Below are 15,979 nucleotides of genomic sequence, written 5' to 3' on the forward strand. Positions count from 1 at the left end.
CTCTTTTAACTACTCTAAAGAAGGTTTCTCCTCTACTAGGGGTGGATAAACATAAAAACTTCTATACTCTTGGGATGGGTAACTGATGGGATATAGAGATGTGTTGAAAAATATTAGTGATGGTGGTGGTGTCAGACCTAGGTTAGGTTGGTAAAACTTGTAAAGCCACCCAAAATTATAATAAGACATGGTAAATTAAACACCACAAGCAATCACACAAGAGAAGACTCAAAATAAATTTTAAAAAAAACAAAATAAAATAAATAGTCTACACCCTAAATTAAAACCAGTCAAATCTCTTAAATATTAAAAGAAATAAAAGCACAATTCCCCGACAACGATGCCAAAAACTTGATGGGGCGCAAGCGCATGCGTCAAATTATAATATAGTAAAACGGTCAAGAGACCGAATATCGTCCTCTGATGAATTGGTTTGACTCTTTAAGCTATTTATAGATTTTTCTGATTTTATTTAAGGGTCCGAACTATGATGAGAATTAATCTAATCTTATCCTAAAAAGCAAGAAAAGATAAAACTGAAGTGAAACTAGACAAAGACACATTCTAGGGTATGATTTCATTAAACAAATTAACCAAATTAATTATTTTTTATCTTAGATTGATTCGTGCAAATTATAGATCTAGAAGTCTTTTATCCATATATCAACCCTTTCTAATGTCTAACCATCAACCTGAATCTCTTCTATAGCTTGACTAGCCATAGCATTAAGTTCCTTCGTCAACAATCTCTATTAATCTCCTATCACTTTCGTGCATACTCGATTAACAGTTTAACATGCTAGATCCAACTCAACACCTTCTCTCTCGACACAGACATTAAGTAAAGAACATTCAATTAGTGATCATTTCATAAAAAACATTAAGAACAAACATGTTAAAATAATTATGCATAAATTCAATCCAAGAAATAACCAAATAAGTTTTCGCAATCCATAAAACTAGATCAACACCCTAGAAATACAAATCAGTCACTCATGGTTACAACACAAACATAGACCATTCATGAAATTTCCAAACATAAATGACAGAAAATAAAAAAGGGAAGAAATTGCAAATCATGTTCTTGACTCTCGTCCTCGAATCTAGAATCGCAACCCAACGAACTCTTCAAATATTTGATCCTTTGAAGCTCCGAGATGCCGCCTCTGTCCAGAATTACACTCCATAGGGAGGCCTCACCAAAATATTGCTTTATACTCTCAAAATAGCCCTAAAAGTGCCTTTCCGAATCAAATTAGCAAAAAAATTCTTATATAGACAGCAGTTGCACGTTGCAACGCTCCAATGTAGCGTTGAGCTGACGTCAATTAAATACATAGCATGCAACACTAATCATAGTGTCGCAACATTGCTTGTTTTTATATGCTTTCTTCCTTGCAGTTTGCAATGCTTGTTCAATGCTGCCCTGCCTCCGATTTTCGAATTTTCTTTCCTTTTTCTCCATTGATCAATGCCCTAGGTCAAAACCTTGACCTTCTTGGGGGTATTTTGGTTATTAATCTTCCAAAATTTCTTATTTTCATCCAATTGCTCGATTTCCTACAATCAAACAATAAAAGAATCAAATATCTCAAATTAAGCATAAAACTAACTAAATTCTATGCCCAAAAAATGAACTTTTTGGATGCGTTTCAGTGGTCCAGTCTTCTGCAAATTCATTGCATAGGATACCTCCACTCGCATGTCAACTACACGAACGCATTGGATTATTGCGTTTGTATCAAATACAAAGTGGATTGTATCTATAGTGTTACCAGGATAAGGTACCTAGCCTTATCCCTATACCATAGACCCTTTAGACTACATCTTGAACATTGCTCTCTGTATGTCTTCACATACATTTCAAGACTCATAAAGCAGCCTTGGATGTAAGTTTATTGGATTTAAGGTTATGAAGACAAAATAGACAAATAATACAAACAATAACATTTATTGGATTGACATCTATAACTCTTTATTGATGACAATTAATACTATCTACGAGTTTTAGGACATAAAACCCAACACTTTAGATGAGGCTCGCAGAGAATTAAAAACAAAATGACATTTTGCATCAAAGGGATCCAAACCTCATTTAACTTTCCACACCAATTTAGCCTTTTGATGTTGCCTCCCTAAAGAAGGGATCCATGCACGATTCTACCAAGGTGAGTAACTTAGACGTCTCAATAATTTATAACAAAAAGGTCGGATATGGTCTTCTTTCCCACAGTGGTGACACATCCATTGTTTTTTAACAAACTGATCGCGAGCACACAAGGGTCTCTTGGTTGACTCAGCCAAAGGATCGGACATCATAGTATCATCGGCTGGAACAAATCTTTTAAAGAGAGAGGATTCTCCTTTGAAGGTCTGTTTTTAAGCCTTTTTGAAACTAACGCCTTGTTTGTTAGTAATGTTTTCCTAGAGGAGTGAATATTATTCAGATTATTTGTGCCAGAGTTAAGCATTTGAACTGGCTTTGACATATTTTCAAGGTTTCCTTTGGTGACTTGTAGCTCTTTCTTAGATCAGAAATGGTGCTAAGCAAGCAACGGTTATCATTTATAAGTTTCTCAATAGTTATCATCTATAAGTTTCTCAATTCTTTCTTTTTGAATACTTAAGACTTTAGACATTTGATAGACCTCTTTATAGGACATCTTGCTTTGAGTAGAGGAAGTTGAAACCAATAAAGGCCTTGAATTAGGATCATTAAAATTAGCAGTGACACAATCTTTAAGACAATCAATGGATAGACTCCCTACACGAGCACGAACTTCTTCGTCTGCCTCATTGCTTGAGTCAGTTTCCTCATAAAAAAAAGGTGGCTGAAAATCCTTTTTTCTTCTATCTTTTGAGAAAATTGGGACATTCTGCCTAAAAGTGTCCAAACCCTTCACACTTCCGACATCTAAAGTTTCTTTCATGAGAACCTTGACACTACTACCTCCTTTATTATTTTCAATTCACTTGTTCATCTGATTTCCAGGCCTTGGAACATTATTAATGTTGGTATTACTCATATATTTATCATGTAGGGGAACATGAGGACCTCGAGAGGAAGTACGCTTGTCCCATCATCTAAATGGCATACCAAACTGCTTTGCCAAAAGAGATATGGATTCTACAAGATTCTCATCGAAATCTTTGGGCTTACATCTTAAGTTGTCATCATTTGTAGAGAATTTGAGTGCAATACACTTGACCTTATTTTCTGTTTTGTCACCTAAGGTCATTTCAAATGTTCGTAGAGACTCGAAGATCTTATTAATTTTTATTGTATTGATATCTTGCACTTCTTCGATAGCAACTTTCATATCAAACCTTTTGGGGAGAGAGTGAAGAACTTTATGAACAAATTTCTCTTTGACATTTTTTACCAAAAGCGAAGAATTCATTCACAATATCAAAAAGACGAACATTAAATCAAACACACTCTCATCATCACTCATTTTAAGAGATTCAAATTTCGTTATCAAAAGATGCAACCTTGACATCTTTACTTTTGATGTTCCCTCGTGAGCCATTACAAAAATCTTCCATGCTTCTTTGGCTACACATGTGTTGATTAACCTTAGGGTTGGAAACGAGGCTGGGGTGGGGCAAGGGGGAACTCCCCATCCTCATCCTCGCCAATTGAAAATGGGAACGGGGACGAGGATTCCTCACCGGGGAAACGGGTATATATAAAATAATGGGGATGAGTCCCTGTATATATTAAAAAATAAAAAAATTAATCAGGGACAGGGATGGGGTGGGGATGCCCTCCCCGTCCCCGCCCCTTCCCTGAACGGGGACTCAGTTAGGATCCCCGATTTGACCCTCATCCCTCGTCAAACCGAGGATTCTCCACCCCAATCGAGGTAAGGACCCGCGAGGACCTAACCCCGTGGGGATTTTTGCCAACTCTAATTAACCTAAAAATATTATGATCAACACCATTGAAAATAACATTCAGTGCTCGTGAGTTTCCTAGCGAGGCTAGATCTTCTTCTTTAGTTCAGTCCTTCTCAGGTTTTAGAGTAACAACACCATCTTTGTCTATCACAGTTGGGTGAGTCCACATCCACCCATTGAGAACCGCCTTCTATGATTTGTTGTCTATGGATTTAAGAAAAGCAGTCATACGAGCCTTACAATAGGAGTAATTTGTCCCATTAAGGGTTGGTGGTCTAGATGTAGATCCACCTTCTTTGATCGACTCAATTGAGAACTCAATAAAGGCAGTCAACCCGCTCTGATACCAATTGAGATAAAGAATGATGAATCACAATGATGTCATAAAGCCAGGAAAAATGTCACAGATAAAAACAACGACAACTGGGAGAGATAAGAGAAAGATAGAAAACACAGAAATTTGTTAACCCAGTTCAATGTAATGATGATGCCTATATCTAGGAGGCTCTGCACCTAAGTGAAAAGAAATCCACTAGTATGTAATTTAGTTCTACAGCATACACATCAACTAAAATTAAATAAAGTTAGCTCACACACAATTGAATTACTAGTAAGCAAGTTAGGCTCCCCCTAACATTAATATGCTCTTCAATGAGTCTGCAGAATTAGGCTCCTCCTAAAACTGTTGTCGTAATAATAATCTCACCTTCTCTTCACCTGATTTCTTTAACAACTTTACCAATGATTGCTTTTTTCATAACCTACTTTTGAGATTGTCTGCTTAATTTCACGAAGGTAATTCACATACAACCTCACAGTTTCTTCACCAAACTTTTTCAAACAAGAATGCTCTAATCAAAAGGATTTAAACGACTAACCTAAAACACCTAAAAACCAAATAAATATATCCCATTCATAAGATCGACAGGCCATAACCAAATGCAACAAAGAAGGAAAAAGTCTTCCTGCAAATCACCACCGATAAGGAAAGGATATTACTAAAGTTAAAGATAAAAAAATCCAACATAATAAAAAATATATATTATCTGCCAATCATAGCAATAAAACTTCAATATTGAAAATGAGGGTATAAAGAGAATTATTACATCAGTGAGTAAACTTAAGCATATCTATTAGTCAATAGTCTAAAAGATATAACTAATCTTTCTTAGATATCTAAAACTAAAAGCAAGAGCAATTGATTCTTGCATATATAGTCTAAAAGCTATATTACTAACAGAGGAACAAATATAGTAAAAAACTATATTACTAATAGAGGAACAAATATAGTCAAATGTCAAAAATTTCGTTATTTTGACCTTTGAAATTAAAAGCTTGCAAGAGGTAGTTGAACATAAAAATCTAACCATATTCATAAAAACAGTGACTAAACTAAAAGACTTTAGAAAGAACAAACTTCATTAATGTGATTTTGAGACAGAAGATAAAAACTCAAGATTATCTAAATTATCAAACATCATTCTTCAAAACTATATTATCAAAGCCTACTTTATAAGTCTACTAGTATTAACTACTAGAAGATAGGTTTTACCGAAATAAAAATTTTAAATGTGTCTACATGGTTTTTGTGGGATAGGAGGAACGAAAAGAAACTTGTTGCCTTAAGTTGATAATCTCTTCATGATTGACACCAATAAGCATGTCTATCTTCAGCCCACCAAGTTCTTGATTTAGGCTTGAGAGTTCTCTTTTGATTATTTTTATTCAAAGATTTTTCATCTACAATCTAGAACACATCTATCTACATATGAGCAATTGTGTTTCTGTATGAACTAGATTAAAGATCCAAATATTGCAAAACTAATATTACGTGAGGCACAAACTTCTACTTATTTTGCCCTCTCTGCAAATTATAATGTGTTTTGAGTTTCTTCCATGTAATTGGATAACTTGTCATAGATGTAAGTGGTTTGCAAAAAGCATCGATAACATATAGAAATATAAGTCTAGAAATTCAACTTTTAACATTCATTTGTAATATAATGGTAATTTTAGTATAAGATAACAAATATAAAAAATGTATAAACAACACTTATCTCATTACAGCTTGGAAAGACATTACAATAACTTTACTCACCCAAGTTATGAACTTCTTGAAGGAACTCGTTTGACCAGAGATCTTTGAGCGGAAGCAGATGTCCAAATTCCATTTTGATTGAAAAACTAAATTTACAGTAAACATACAAGATATGCATTCTATATATAAATTACAGCATGCTTAAAAAAAGAAAATGATTCAAGAGATACTACCTTTGAAGAACCCTTCTTATTGTAAATCCCTCGATCTGTCAAGAACCTCAAACTCAACAAACCTTGAAGACCCTCTTCAAGAATTCTCGAATCAACAAGAGACACAACTACTGGGAGCCTTTGGTATTCTCAGGGTGAGAGTCCAGAAGTGGTAGGCTCTGATTATTTTGGTTTGGAGGGAGTGTTTGAGTTTGAAAGAGGAAGGAAATTGAAAAAGACTCAGAACGATTCTATGATACTCTCTATCGTATAGTAAAATGGCCTTCAATTGTATAACAAATGTAAGGAAGAAAAGAATAATAATTTTTTTTATTCCTTTTGCCATAAAACCAATCAACCACCCACTAAGGTTGTTTGAGAGTAATGAGGAATTATTATCCAAAATAATAAAATTAATATAAACAAATATGATAACTAACTTATCATATCTTATTTATATTAAACTATATGTTATATAAAATATAACACATAATTTATAGTTTTAATATTGTATCATTTACAATATAAACTATAGTTTTTTTTCTTTATTTTATGGCATTTAATATAAATCATATTTATATTAAATTTAACAACTATGAATTACATTCATAAAAAATATATTTGAATCTCATTCAAATATTTATTTCCTCCAATTAAACAATAATGTATCAAATACATTATGATAATTATATCATATATAATTAAATTCCCTCTTATTAATTTGAATAATTCAAATTAACCCAAAAACTAATTCTCAACTAAATTCTTTTGAGCTACCAATGGGACCTTATGGACCTGTAGTTTGATGCTCCAACAGTATATGAATAATTAATTAAATTCTTTAATTACATTATCCACCATCCGTTAACTGTCAGACACTCCACTAAATATCGACAGTTGCACTCTTCGCACTACAGATATATTTCTGTGTCCATTGGATATAATCAATCAACAGTATGATGACCCTTTACAAATTGCTCGTAAGTACAACCGAACCAAATTACTATTTTGCCTCCATAGTTACATCTAACTCCTTAAATACCACTTATCCCTTTAATGAATAAGATCATAGTTCCACTATGACGAAACCCCTCTCGGGTCGGGAGAGGGGTGGCGCCACATTGTTCAAGATCCAGAATCAGCCCTTAAGAGAGCAATTTATCTACTCATCCCAACTTCGGGAAAGGAGTGAATTTCATCTCGTGTAGCTGTATTCCCAGCTCCCTAATCAGACAAATCCCCAAAATGGTAGGTTTATTGTGTCGGCGATCTGGCCACTCCCACTCATACAAATCAAAAGACCACCCCTTATGGGCAGGAGTTTACAACTCACTCAAGATTAAGATCATGTTACCTATGGTCATTCTAGTGAAATGAAAGTCTCTATTATGTACGGTATTATATAATAAGACTAAATATTTTGTGGTCCGATCTTATACAAACTCCTTTTTATAGAATATCCCCGCTCGCATGTCTAATACATGAATGATCAGGATCGGATCATTTGTAGCACTTTACAACAATTGTAACACCTACAAAGCGGGTCATACGTGTAGTGTCACCAGGATGAGGTAGCCAACTTTATCCATATACTACAGATCATTTAGGTTATCACATAAACATGATCCACCTGTATGTCTCCACATACATGTTCAAGTTATAACGATAACTTTTGGTGTTAGTTTATTGGTTTGTGGTTAATGCAACTGATATATCACATATTTTATAGACAAAGTGAATAAAAATATCATATATCATTAATCACATAAGAATTTGTTCATATAAAGTTTACAAACTATAGAACCCTACGAGATTTAAGATATCAATCCCAATACTTCTCCTAGCTTAGAACTTGGTATTTGGTCCACTTCTACCGTAGAGAAAACTATAGAATGAATTGTTCTGCTTTCAGAAGAAGAAAAGAGTTACATTACAACATGAAGAGAAAGTATTACCTTCGAGAGTTCCCCCTGATCTTAACTCATTTATGCTCCAAAACCATCTTCTTGCACTACCAATTTATATACGGACCTTTAAAGAAAAACAAGAAAATGGACTTAGGTGAGACAAATAACAGAGGACAACCATATAATTAGAAGCAAATAGTTAATTATTATACATAATACAAAACATCAAAAATGGAAGGAGAAGAATAGTGGATACTTCTATATAAAATTGAAGAAAAAATTTAAAACCTAACCCTCCTTCTCTTCCTAACATGTCGCCTTCAATCTTCCTCTTTTATCCTCCCACTTAATAGAAAAAATGAAAAATATGCAAATAACAGCAAATGGTACAACCTAACTAATTGATAAGAATTTTCTTTTAGGTTTAGATATGACATATATAGACCAAATAGTATCAAGAAAAGTTTAAAGGACTATCAAATGACAAAATATAAACATGAACCAAAATCATTAGGAGAAACTCAAATTTCCAAGTATATCCAAATATATTGAAATATAAACGGTAACCAAACTATAAGATAAATCAAGTAATTTAAAGTATTTGGACTCTCTCAAATCCCAATCTTGATCTATCTCAAGCTCTAAATCATTCATTAAATTGTTGCCTACTTTCCTCCTTTCCTACTTATTGTACTTTCCCTAACACACTCCTTAACTAATTGCTACTATGCCCTTAACACTAGGAATAATTTGATGATCTATTAGTTAAGGAGTGTGTTAGGGAAGAACACATTAACGGATTGTTCAAGCTTAATGATCTATTTATCAAAGATATTGGAGGCTGGTTCTTCATTACTGCCCCTTCCCCGTCTTGAACGGGAGAAGATCCGACCACTATAGCGGCATTCAACGAACCTAGGAGTGCGGTGCGGCGGTCAGTGACCTGTGCACGAAGGAAAGAGATAAATTGAGGGAGAAGGGTCTGAAAGAGAGATAATCGATCAAGAGAGAAAGACAAACTAAGAAAGAAGAAAAGACCAAGAACTCACCTGCGACGATCCTAGGCACGACACAACGGTGACTGCACGGACCTTTGAAGATGACGACAACAAGTAGTGTTGCAACGATAGTTGTTCGACTGGGCGGTGGTCGGTGGTCAGAGGACGACAACTGTAGGAAGGGTGGGCGAGACACGATAGAGACAAATTGAGAGAAAGGGAAGGGTTTTCTGATTCTTTGATTCCGTGGGTTGGATAAAGATGTTGTGGTGGGTGAAGATATATATATATATATATATATATATATATATATATATAAAAAGAAAGAGAGAGAGGATTTCGAAATCGATTTGCTTGGAGATAAAGAACTAAGAGTTTGGGAGAATAGAACTGAAATCAATTTTGGGAGAGAGAGGGAATTGAAGTTTTGGGCGGAAGATGAATAACACTCTTTCATAACACGAGAGGGAGCCTAATTTTCAATTTAATGCCACATTTTTATATTTTTAGCCCACCACACTTTCTTTTTATAGCTTGAATAAACCTAATGCTATAAATGAATGCTATGAAAAGTCATATTTGTTGTAGTGAATATTCCTCAAAAATGGAAAAAATTAAAGAAAAAACATTGTAATTTGTTGAATTCAAACTTAAGCATGTTGGAAAATAGGGAAGTATCCTAACCATTGGACTACAATGGAACTAAAGATTACTAGATGACATTAACTGTGTTGTACTTGTGAAAATTATACTGTAACTTTACTTTTAAATTTATTTAAAATGTACTTTTTACTCAATAATAGTATGTAATTGATAAGCATTTGATTCTTTTGATATATTTTTGTTTATTATAAATTGAATTATGGTCTAAAAAGAAATAAAAAAATATAAAAAATTTGAATTTAATGTAACAATTTAATTTTTAAAATAAAATGAGTTTTAAAGAAGTTAAAAAATTGACAACCTTGAATCAACCAATTGAACACAAAAAGAAAACACAATTATTTATTTAACTTAACAAATGTGTTTCTTTACAAATACATTAAGTAGAATTATAATTAAGTGTAGTGGTCGGCCTTCCTACACGCGTGTCCGCCAGAATGTTCCTTTGGTTCTGTATGAAACCAAGTCAATACATACAATAGGCGAAGGAAAGACCCCCATTTCATAGCGCCTGGGGAACGCAAGTTTGATCGAGGAACAATTCTGGTGGCAGCTTATCAGTTGTGATAAACAATGATACCATTAGACCTAAACTCAGAACATTCTGCTCAACTGAAAGGAGAGGAACGAGGTAATTGAGTTGCTTCCTCTTTCATTTTCATTTCCAAATTCGGCTTGCTCCCACGTGTCCTTTGGACAGTCTAAACATCACATGCCAGTAGATGTGGTCACCATCATAGGTAAGATATTGTGTCTGGAGAGGTAGATAGATAGGACTACTAGTTGCTCGATCGGGGCCCTAGCTTTATTGCGAGCCAGAAACCTCAACAGATCCTATAAAGATAAAGCCTCTCGGAGAAAGTTTTTGTCGCCGTTAAAGTCGAGAGAGAATTCTCTAAAGCCGCTATGGTCTAGGCTCTTACTCACGTCAGTCGGACTCCGGAATTCTCAAGTGAGACGATTTTGCCGCATTCTTGGCTCTCTCAACCACAAGAAGTATGCTATAATGGATTTTTTTAGGATTTTTTTTCTAGTTTTAGGAATCCAAAAAGGTTAATAAATATAGTTTAAGAATTCATAATGCAAAAATAGATAAATTGTTTACTTGACAAACGGTTGAAAATATTTTCAAATATAGTAAAAAAAAAACAAAAAATCATTTTAATGAGCTAAAGAAACTTTTTGCCATTTTACTATATAAAAAACTCTAAAAAAAATCTATATATTTGTGAAAAGGTATAATAATATTTAAAGAAAAAAATTGCAATGCAATAAATACTTTTTAAAAATAAGAAAACAATAAAAAAGGTTATCTAATTAAATAAATGCAATGTGACTGACGAAATTATATATAAAAAAAATAATTATTAAGTAAATGGAATGTAACTATCTAAATTATGTAAATAAAAAATAAAAAAAAAACCCTCAAAATTCCACATCCACCTAGATTATGTAAGCACCACCTATATTATTTGCAACTATTTTCCAAATTTCATACTCCTTTATTATTTTGTAAGATGTGGGATGATTTTTTTTAAATTTAATAAAATAAAATAATTAAGCAAGGCAGATGTTGAAAATTTTGAAATTGTCATTTGAAAAAAAGAAAAGTGAAAAATGATTCCCTAGCTATAACAGTTTTAAGAAAGTAAGATAGTAAATTTTTTATTTTTCTTATTAGTAATAATAATATTATTATTTAAAAGAAACTAAATACATCATATGAAAGAATATTTGTACACTTAACTTAAAGCCCTCCATGTCAAAAAAAAAAAAAAAAAAAAACCTAAAAAATCTCTTGCTATACTGATAATAATAATTATTATCACCATAATAATAATAATAAAAAAATAATAAAAAAAAAACCCTCCACGTCAAACTTCATAAAGATTTTTATATAAATTATAGAAACTAAATTCAATTTTTCTAGTAATTTTTGCAATTAAACCGGTGGTCAAAGAAAATTGATTGACCAAATTGTGAATTGAGGAGGTAAGGTTGAACCACGGCAAAGGCGCGCCCTAATTGCATTGGCATAACCATCGCCGCCATCCATCGAACACAAAATCAGCTCAACGGCGCAGCGCAAGCGAATACAGAAAAGGGGCAGTGGTTTATAGGGTTTTGCAAGTACCATGGATTCATTTTCATCGCCTTCAAGCGGTTCTTCTTCCCAATTTTCTGCCAATGAATTCAGGGATCAGCTCAAGACTCAGCTTGCTCAGGCCTACGCCGAGGAGTTTCTTGAGGTTCTACCTCTACCTTACTTGTTTCTTTTCTTCCAAACTTGTTTGTCGAATTACCGATATGTGTGTGCGGATGTATGCATGTCTGGACTTCTTACAGTTGTTGGTTTGATTAATGTGTTTCACTTTTGTCTCTTTTGTGATGGTTATTTGTAATGAGAGAAAGGAATCAGTAATTTCTGGATTTGAAGTTTAGGTTAGTGATTGGAGCTCGCTATTAAAGATGGGTTGCAAGAATTAATCAATGCGAATTGTTGAGTCTGTAGATTTTGGAGTATTCTATCACAACATCAAATGGAATCATTTTGGCTTCGCTTGATAGCCATTTGGCTTTTGAGAATTGTGTTTGTTTTCTCACCATTAGTTACCATGATTTTCATTTTTCCAAGGAAACATTTGAACTCCTAGCCAAATTACATTAACAAAAACAAATTTTTAGTTTTCAAAGCTTTGGCTTTTATTTTAAAACATCCCCTAAAGAGTGGATATCAACAACAGGAATCCATGAGTAGAAGTAGTGTTTATAAGCTTTAGAACTTAGTTCTATGACATTAAGTTGTTTCCCTTGTGTGGTAGAGGACTCGCCCTTTGATTTATTCTTGCTCTAGGTATCCATAAATCCTTCACATGATTAGTACAGAAGATAATTTTAATTGGATCAACCAATCATCCAACTATATTCACTCAGCCCACTCTTTCACCTTCCAATTCGCAAGACTCCTAAATTTAAATTCCAGCTACTATTTAAGCCTAACCAGCATTGTTCTGTCATAAGATGTTTGGAGTTTGCCACACTAAAGGTACTGGGGAAGGAATGACATACAGGTTCATTGTTCAGCCAGTGGTCCTTCCAAAACAGGGTTTTATTACCTTTGCTCACCTTTGTCTTGTACCACTTATCAGTAAACTGAATGCAGTCTAAGACTCTAAAATATGAAGCCAATGGCCTTTAACTTGACCATACCTTTCAACACAGTCCACGAGTCTTTCTCTTGCCACTTCTTTTGGAAGCTTTCACTTTCCTCCATAAAGCCTTCTATTCAGTTGAGAACTTCCAACCCCACTTGGCCAAGAGAGTCCTATTCCTAGCTGCTAATCTTCCAATGCCCAAACCTCCCATTGAAGTAGGAAAGGAAGTGATTTCCCAATTTATGAGGTTGTTTGTGAAATGAGGTGCACTCAATAAAATAAATTTTGGGTCAGGAAACTTCTTCTGGAGACAAGTCTCTTCTTTTGGGGAAATGGTTTGGGTAATAGGAAAAATTTGGATCCAATTTTGACTGCCTTATAAGTTGGTAGAGGATTGTCTTGTCAAAGAAGGAAATATGAAGGTTGAATAAGCCAAGAATGGCTTGGAAAGAAGGGTGGGGAGAGAATCTCTTATGAGAAATTTATGGAGTGAACTTGGGGAGGGATGGGGCAGCTTTGATCTACAACTTTATCTACCCATACCATAGAGTATTCAACGAGAAAAGTCTTTTCCATCTGGTGTTCTCTTTCGAAACTTTTTTGGGGTTATGATCTTGTAAGTTGTACATTCCCATAAAGAATTATGATCTTGTACAAATTGTGGCCAACGGAATTCCTTCTTTTGAACCTTTGCCCTTAGGGACATTTCATCTCCCATTTTTTTTGTATGGTCTCCTCTCCATCAATTTCTTTCTCAATTTCTTCTAAAATTGTTAAAATGATTTTACATACTTTTTTTTCTCCTTATGTTGATTCTTAGACTTTAGGTTTTGTAAATGAAATTTAATAGTATTGTTTATGGAATAGAGTTCATGAGGTATAAGTTTGCTGGTCGAGCCGAGGAGATCGGCGCGGCTTCCTATCTGCACCCGAGAGTTCAACGCGATATAAGTTTGTTGCGCTGACGGCTGGGCTTTCACCGATCTGACGCTGCTGAAGGTCTGGGCGCCGCCATTGATAGGTTCCTTTCCGCACACGACCTGAGGACCATCGATCTGCTGGGTGCGATCCTCCACAGCAAGGCGCGACCCGATCTATCCGCGATCCTCCATGGCTGGGCGCGACTCAATCTGTTCGTCGACGGATTGGGTTGTCTGTCCACCGGCACTCATCTGTTGAAGAAGATGTGGTAAGGCAGCCTCTAGGAACTGTTGGACAACCTCCTTAATCGTGGCAGCCATCTTGGAGTTGGTCGTCGAAGGGACTCATCAATGGCGGCTAGGGTTTCGTCGTCTGTCTCTGATACCATGATGAAAATAAAAGAGGAAGAAGAAGAGAAACACAAATAGTTTACGTGGAAAACCCTAGAACTAGGAAGAAAAAATCACAATAGAGACTTGCTTTTTATTATTGAAGTGATACAAAATATAGGAAGACTTGCTCAAATAAATAGACAGACAGGAAGCCCTAGGGCCATAAGAAAATTACAAATAAGCTCCTAGGCAAACCAACCATTTTCGACAAAATTTAATAGTATTGTTTATGGAATAGAGTTCATGAGGTGGGACATTGAAGATATTGAGATCAGTTAAATTTTCCATGCTGCTTTTTTTTTTTTTTTTTTTTTTTCAGGGTTTTGGGGGACCACTCTTATGGATACCTAGTCTGGTGTTTGCCGAGTTCCTTTACTTCCTTTGCTGTCTGCACCTTGTGTTTGCTTAATAATTTCAAACTTCTTGATAATAATTTCGTATCTTGATATGAAAAGACCCAAAAGCCAGTTTCAAATTAAATTCTTGCACTCTTCTTGCACAGACTTTAAGAGTGAAGTGCTTTGACAAGTGCATCACAAAGCCGGGGTCAAGCCTAAGTGGAAGTGAGAGCAGTTGCATCTCTAGGTGCATGGAGCGCTATATTGAAGCCACCAGCATTGTCAGTAGAGCCCTCTTTAAGACACCACACTGAAAGAACAGGTTTTCCTAAGACGTTACGAGGTCGAGGTATTTTCAGCAACCTACATTTTTTGTTCCCAGTTCGAAATTTATTTTCCAGCTCTAATATCCTTCTTGAGGAGACAATGCTTTTGATCTGTGCCCCTTAGATAATATTGGTATCTCATGTACCTGATTTGTTATATGTGAACTTTGGGTCAATTAAACTCTCATTTCTTCTGATTTAATATGCTTCAACTGGGGTTATTACCATGTGAAAGTTGTACCGAGTAAATTTCATATGGTCTTTAAATATTAGGATGACATATTTAGGCTAGGCCAAAAAAACTGTTGGAATCAGTACATAACTAAAATGATATTGAAATATAAAAGGTTATCAAACGTGTCGAGTTATTTGTAGTCTCCCCTTTAATTTACTCACCAAAATAATTTGGGTCTTCCTCCTCCACTCCCTCTATATATAACTAAATATCTTTACGACTTTCTTAACTAACTACTAACATATCCCTAATACGAACCAATAAAAACATTGTCACTACCAATGGTAACATGATAGGACCAGCAATAACCATTTTTTTTAATGGAAGCAATACAAATCTTAAAAATGGTACTAATCTCTAAGCCATATATGCAACCAACCTTATTAAATTTGGGATTGGATTTGAATATTCATGTGAATAGGCTTGGGCCTTTTTGAGTTGTATATGGGTTTTTTTTTTTAAAGAAACTTAATTTAGTTAATCTGTTGATTTGATTTTTACACAATTTTTCAGCTTCTCATAAAAGAGGGTATCAAGTTCAAAAAGTTTTGAGTTTAATTTTAAATTTTATGGAATAAACACTTCCACTTTAAAGTCAACTCTTTTGGCGAAATGCACAAGTATAATTTAAGTCATTCCATAAATTTACGTAACATAATGATGAAGGTATTAATAATCGGTTCATTAATTATAGCATTTTTATTGCATTCAGTAAACGTTACAAATAATCTTCAACTTTTGTAATAGTAAAGAATCTCGTCAAGACTTCCATGAAAGCCATCGCAAAATTCTGAAATATTTTCTTCCTATTTGTTTGTTTTTTTTTTTCTTCATATTCTCACTTGTACTTAATAAAAATTTTTAAATATATACTATATGCTAAAAAGTAATTGT

The 15,979-nt window shown here is 34.3% G+C and overlaps 1 protein-coding gene across 1 annotated transcript; it reads left to right on the forward strand.

Moving 5' to 3' along the window:
* The first annotated feature begins 11,686 nt into the window (after positions 1 to 11,686).
* LOC120092816 (mitochondrial import inner membrane translocase subunit TIM13) lies at positions 11,687 to 15,077 on the forward strand. The gene is made up of 2 exons (XM_039051020.1): positions 11,687 to 11,967; positions 14,689 to 15,077. The coding sequence occupies exons 1-2, from the start codon at positions 11,854 to 11,856 to the stop codon at positions 14,836 to 14,838; spliced, it is 264 nt and encodes an 87-aa protein (XP_038906948.1). The 5' UTR covers positions 11,687 to 11,853; the 3' UTR covers positions 14,839 to 15,077.
* The last annotated feature ends 902 nt before the right edge of the window (positions 15,078 to 15,979 follow it).

The sequence above is a fragment of the Benincasa hispida genome, chromosome 12, assembly GCF_009727055.1.
Source record: "Benincasa hispida cultivar B227 chromosome 12, ASM972705v1, whole genome shotgun sequence".
NCBI classification, from domain to species: Eukaryota; Viridiplantae; Streptophyta; class Magnoliopsida; order Cucurbitales; family Cucurbitaceae; genus Benincasa; species Benincasa hispida.